Source organism: Sinocyclocheilus rhinocerous, unplaced genomic scaffold, assembly GCF_001515625.1.
Source record: "Sinocyclocheilus rhinocerous isolate Xijiao unplaced genomic scaffold, SAMN03320098_v1.1 scaffold4467, whole genome shotgun sequence".
Lineage (NCBI taxonomy): Eukaryota > Metazoa > Chordata > Actinopteri > Cypriniformes > Cyprinidae > Sinocyclocheilus > Sinocyclocheilus rhinocerous.
The window spans coordinates 3,517-10,389 of NW_015656161.1; the positions used below are offsets into that span (position 1 = coordinate 3,517).

General features: G+C 32.4%; 1 protein-coding gene across 1 annotated transcript in view; it reads left to right on the forward strand.

Annotated features, from left to right (window-relative positions):
• The window catches only part of LOC107719681 (CBP80/20-dependent translation initiation factor-like), a 35,478-nt gene that overhangs the window by 1,051 nt on the left and 27,554 nt on the right, over nucleotides 1-6,873 (forward strand). Inside the window, exon 2 of the mRNA XM_016527161.1 lies at nucleotides 3,594-3,745. Within this exon, the coding sequence (XP_016382647.1) occupies nucleotides 3,594-3,745 (152 nt within the window). The remainder of the gene's footprint in view (nucleotides 1-3,593; nucleotides 3,746-6,873) is intronic.

The following is a 6,873-nucleotide window of genomic DNA, read 5'->3' on the forward strand; positions in this document are numbered from 1 at the left end:
ATAGAAGTAAAGAAGGTCAGATAGATAGACAGGAGCTTGGTTATGTAGGGATTTATATACAAAGAGGAGAATTTTAAAGTCTATTCTCTTGACAAACCGGCAACCAGTGTAGAGATCTAAGAATTGGAGTGATGTGTTCATGTTTACGACACTTTAAAAGAAGTCTGGCCGCAGCATTTTGGACAAGCTGAAGACGCGCAATTTGAGATTTAGATATACCGCAATATAAAGAATTGCAGTAATCTAGACGAGACGTAACGAACGCATGAACAGCCATTTCTAACGTTTTTGGAGTGAGAAAGTGTTTCATTTTAGACGGTAAACGAAGTTGATAGACTTGATAGACATTAACAAAGTTGATAGACATTAACAATGTCTACACCTGTTAATGTTAGCCTGCGTTGACTGAGCTAACGTTAACATACACTGTTGCTAGGTAACAGACTGTTGTTAGCTTAATATTTAATGTAGAACAGTGGTTCCCAAACTTGGGTACGTGAGGCGACAGAGGGGGTACGCGAACAAAATGTTGAGTTGTGCGGTGTTTTGTGAACTAATCGTTCGCGAAAGTCATTGATTCAATGATTCATTTATAAATACAGCCACTTGCTTAGTTACTGAATGAACAAATGACTCGATGACTCACGCATTAAGACAGTGACTTACCGCCACCTACTGGCGGTTTTAGTATTTAAAATAATCACTTTTCACTTTTTTTTTTATCATCATTGTATTAATCTATTGAATTTTTTTTTATTTTAAACATTAATATTCTACTTATAAAGATAAAAAATGCATTGGAAAGTCAATTTAGGGGGCAAATATTGTCCTTTAATGGAAAAGGTGCAGTCTAAGTGAAAGAGAGGGGGTAGGCCTAAGCAGAAATGCCTCAGGGGGTACTGTCTGGGAACCACTGATGTAGAACATTCTGTCCTGTGCAACAAGTGATTTATTTTATATTTTCAGGTACAGCGGTTAGTTTGAAATAAAAGTGTGTTTAACAGTGGAAATTGAGTCTCACATTATTTAAACATTATTCAAAACATTAATGGTGAACATTTTCGACTTTATAAAATGATTCTCTCAAGTCTTGGCGATCGGCCCCTATTAAACAAAGAAAGTAAGACATTTTTCTTATACATAGTTTAGTAGCCTACTATTCTTTTTGGCAGAATTGATCATTAATCAACTTAATTATTTCCTGGATTTTGTATCACCATAGTCCCTAAATGTATGTACATGCAGGAAATGGGATTCAAATCGAAAACATTTTCCCCCATTTTGTGGCCCCCCCACTTCTCAAACCAAAGTTACACCCTTGTCTATACTGTGTATATATATACTGTATATATATATATATATATAAAATGTGCATCATTTTTGGCTTTTGTAACGTTTTTCGAATGCATGGGAATTTAGAAATGTCAAGTTATTTGTTACAATATCCTTTCCTCATAATAATGTATTCTATGTAAAAGAAAAACCAGAACATTCTTCAGACATTCACTGCTTGTTTCTGCAGAAGAAGGTAAGTCATACAGTTTTGTAACAAATCAAACAACTCAAAAATGACAATTTTCATTTTTTTCATTTCAGTTTCTCACTTCAGTCTGAGCCAGTCAAGTGTGTGTATTGCTGCCAGATGTTTGACGTGATGTTTTATCATCATGAATACATCCTGCGGTTGTGTTTTCTTAAGTTTCGGTTGTTTTTGTCGTTTCTTGTAATAAATGTGATGGCTGGCGACTCTCTGTGTCCGGCTCTGGCAGGCTTTCTGTGTGGGGGCGGGGTTAAGCGTTAGAAGCCCTTATTACCACGCCGACGAGGAAAAGCAGCCAATTACACTAATCTCCCACCACATCTGTGTCCAATCAGAGACAGCCAATCAGCGCACAGTGGTTTTGGCTTCAGAGCCTCAGAAGGGTTAGAAAGAGAAACCCTGAGGACCGTGTGTGTGTGTGTGTGTGTAGATGCTGCCACCGCAGCTCAGAGCTCAAGAATGTTCCATTATGCTGTGAAATGGAAGGTTGTCAGAGTGTAGGGTTTTATTACCCATCATGCACCAAAACTTGTTTCCCAGATCCTGTCGATAAACCATGGCATTTTAACCTCCTGTAGTATCCAAGAGAGACTGAAAAGCTTTATCTGTAGTTTGTGGTGTGTCTGTAGATGATGTTCATGCAGACTGAGCTCTGAATCACATGCACAAACACACACAGATCTGCATTCACATCTTCATGTACTTTCATGTGAAACAATATTATGAATGATGAAGGGTGGGATTTGATTTTAACCATCTGCATTTGATTGAATTTGTAATCATTGCTAAACTGTTAAGTAATGGGTCATATATGACAATATTATCAAAAATGTCAAACTGATCAAATTACTGTAATGCAAAATAGTGATACACAGCTCAGTTATTTTTATTTTTTTACAAATACAAGAAAAATGGGGGGGGATTTTGCCAAATATTTGTAAATATTTTTATGAAGTGTTCATTTATATTATAAATATTTTAATAATTTTATATTATTAATATATACAAATTATATTAATATTTGTATAATACATTACATTAAAATGTAATTACATTAATATAATCATTTATACACAAAATATGTATGAAGAATATAATTAATTCATATTAAAATCATACAGACACATTGTTAATGCATGGTGTGTGTGTATACTGTATATTTTCAAACAATATTTTAAAAAATCCTGGTTGTATTTGTTTTCCAAAATTAATTTGTTGTTGTATAAGATTTTTTAATGTAATTATATACAACTGTTATGGAAATCCCCATTGAAAATAATGAGAATTAAAACAAAACATTACAGTAATGAGAGTTTCTGAGGTGTGCAATCATTATCATGAAAAAAAAATTGCAATGATCCTGAAATAATAAAAAATGTCAAACTGACAAAATTACTGTAATGCAAAATATTAATACAAAGCTCAGTTACTTTTTTACAAATACAACAAAGATGCATGCATAATTTCTGAAACAAAATGTGTCTGTGTGTAGAGTATTTTGCCAAGTATTTTAAAACATTTTATGTGTTTGTTTAAATTATACATCTTTTAATAATTTTGTATTTCTTATATATACAGATTATATTAATATTATTTGTATAATACATTACATTAATATATGTAATAATTATGTAATATGTAATTACATTAATATAATAATCATTAAGAATTAATACATGCACAAAATATATATGAAGAATATATTATTAATTAATATAAAAATCATACACAAAAATGTTAATGCATGTGTGTATACTGTATATTTTCAAAAAATATGTGAAAAATATTATATCCCGGTTGTATTTGTTGTATAAAATTATTTTTTTAGTTGTTGTTGTACAACATTTTTAATTAAATAATTTTTTATGTAATTATATAAAACATTTATTGAAATCACCATTGAAAATAATGAGAATTAAAACAAAACATTACAAGAATGAGAGTTTGTGCATGTGCATAATTATCATGAAAATAAAATAATAAAAATCTTGAAATAATATACTAACAAATGTTAAAAAATTTCTGCAAAATGTAATTTTTTTTTGTACTTGAGGTTCGCGCTTATATACAAACTGTACAGACTTTTTGTTTTGGCGTTTCTCATGTGATTTTCTCTTTCTTTCTGCAGGCTTTCCCTCCTCTGCCTAATGAAGCTGAGATCGCACACACGAAAAAACTGTTTCGTCGCCGCAGAAATGACCGCCGGTGAGTCACTCCGTCTCAGTGTTACTGTCCGACTCTCTTCTAGTTGTTTAGCGCAAACGTTACACACAGAACGCTGACGTTAGACTCGTAAAGCAGAGAAAACAGCAGCTCACACTTTCCACTCGAGTCAGACTGTTAATGCCGGTGAGAGCGTCAGCCGTGGCGGTGTGTAAAACGTAACACTCTGTGTCTGCGTGTTCTTTATTTAGAGTCTTCTCTTTTAATCCATTAAAGCACTTCCACTCTTTTTCTTTTACGTTTTGACTTTGACCTCATCGGAAAAGTTCTCTGTTGTAATTTGCAGTTGCTTAGAAACGGCAAAAAAAGAAAATATCTTGGTCTAAACTTGTACGAAAGAAAAGGAGGGAGAAAGAAGGCAAAAGCTTTGTGTTATTCAGGGCTTTGTTGATGTGAGGAAAGTCCTTGTGTGTGACTGCATGTCTTCGCTGGACGCTTCTCATGTGTGCTTTGTGATGCCGCTGGATTCGAGGACGTTTACGCTGAGGTTTTGGCTTTCTTTGACGGGACGTGTGGAACAGAATAGATGGTTTATATGTGAATAAAGGCTCTCAGATTCCCAAAATGCACTGCTGCCTGTCCTTTAGTGGCCTTTACTGGTGCTTTTGATGCCTGCGAGTCAGGGTTTGTATAGTTAACTAAAACCATGAAAAGATTTTGATACTTGAAACTAAAATAAATTAAAATATCTAAAAAGAATGTAAATTGTTTCTTTTCAAAATGACTAAAACTGTAACAAAAATTCAAATAAACATGATTAAAAATAACATTAAAATGAATAAATGTCTAAACAAACATATAAATATATAACCAAACATTTTTGTTTCTTGAAATATAGTAAACTGAAATGAATTAAAATAAAATAAAATATAAAAAACGTATTTCTTTTCAAAATTACTAAAACTGTAATGAAAATTAAAATAAATATTATTAAAAATAAAATTAAAATGAATAAATATTCATATCTAAACAGACATTTTTTGTGTCTTAAACTGAAATTAAAGAAAATATATAAAAAAACTTAAACATATTTTATTTCTGCTAGTTGCCAAGTTTCATTTAGCTGATGTACTAAAATAACAAAAAGTAAAAAATAAAAACTCTATAGGCATATTTAAAAGTACATATAAAAATGACAAACAATAAAATTACTAAATCTTTATCTAACAAATAAATAATTACAAAAATAATATTTAAATAAATGAATATTAATATACAAAACAAACATTATTGTTTCTTGAAAAAATCCAATATATATAAATATTAAAATGAATAAATATTAATATACAAATATGACAAATATAATATAAAAATAATATAAATATAAAAGCATCTCAATAATACGATTTAGTTTTTTTGTTTTTCAAAAAAATCCAGTTATTTACTGTAAGATTAAGTTAAAGAGTGAATCATAAAGAATTTTATGATAATTATTGGTCTTAAATTTGAGTATATGTGTCATACCCCAACGATAAGTAGCTTAGCAACCACTCTAAACACCCTAGCAACCATATAGCAATGCAATAATACCTCTCAGAATGCCTTAGCAATTGCATAGCAACACCCTGGTAACCACCAACAGCATCCTAGCATTGTGTTTGTGAGTTTTGCACTAGCAAACAACACAAATAGCGTACAATGTAATTTTTTAACATATCTTACTTGGCTTTCAGACCACAGAATATGAGAATATGTCCGCTTTGACTACAAAAGTTGGATGTAAGAGAAAAAACAATCTAGGGAATCATTTCTCTCTCTCTCTCTCTCTCTCTCTCTGTGTGTGTGCATCACTACACAAGATGATTCTCTTCCCACATCTCTCTCTCTCTCTCTCTCTCCCACTCCTCTAACAGAAGGCTTTTCAGCCTGTTATTGCTGCTGTTGGCCACCCACAATGCTTTGCTCCTGCCAGAGAGGACTCTGCGGTCGTGTTGTTTGTTGGCATCGCCTCTTGCCTTTTCTTTCTCACTCACTCTCAATCTCTCTCTTTAGATTAGTTTGCTGAATCTAAACATCTTTGCAGTCACGCTTATGAACTGCAGCATTTCGCTGACAGGAAAGCAGCAGCAGTTTGACTTCATTTATACCAATGACTTAAGAGAGGTTACTGATCAGGTGAACAAGACTGGAGTAATGATGCTGAAAATTCAGCTTTGATCACAGCAATAAAAGATATTTTAAAATATATTTACATAGGAAACAGTTATTTTATATTATAATAATATTGCACATTTTTACAGTTTTCACTGTAATTTTGATTTCAATAAATGTAGCCTTGGTGAGCAGAAGACACGTCTTTCAAAAACGTTATATTATAAATCATACCAACCCCAAATTTTGAATTTTCTTTTCTTTTCTTTTCTTTTCTTTTCTTTAATAACACAGACCTGTTTTAATTTATATCATTTGAGGCAGAGGAATATGCTTCTCAGGTCTGTGTAGGCTTTTTTGGCATGCTTCAGTAGTTCAGAGCCTTTAAAGAAGCTCAATATCAGGTGAATTCACAGCTGATGACTCAAATCTACATTCTGATGGACTGAAATAAACCCACACCCTGTTCATCCGCTGGATGAGGAGTGATGAGGACCTTCACGATTGAAGAGAGAGGGACGATATGGACACAAAAAGCAACAGGAGTTTTTCTTTGAGGATCCTTGGCATAGGAAATGCACATGCTGCTCACAGAAAGTGTTTCGTCAGTGTTTCATATTTTGAAGAAACTTTCATCACCGAAACCATCCTGTCTTTTCGTATTTAGTGCAAGATATCTTTGGTTTTCGCAGCTTTATGTAAATGCAGATGCCTATTGTTGCCCTTAAACCCTGTAGCTCCTTTAACATTTTATTTTATTTTATTTTTTAATTAACTTTTTTATTTTATTTGTTATTGTTTTTATTTATTTTTATTTTCTTATTTTATTTTATTTTATTTTTTACTGATTTTATTTTATTCTATTTAATTTTGTCCCTAGTAGGCTTGCCGCGATAGACGGTGCTGACGGTTATACCGGTGTTAAGCCGCAACACCGGTTACGTCACTTGCCCACCGACCCCCACCGTCGATTTGATTTTTTATTGAAATAAAAATAATTTAGTTACGTAAAAGAACAG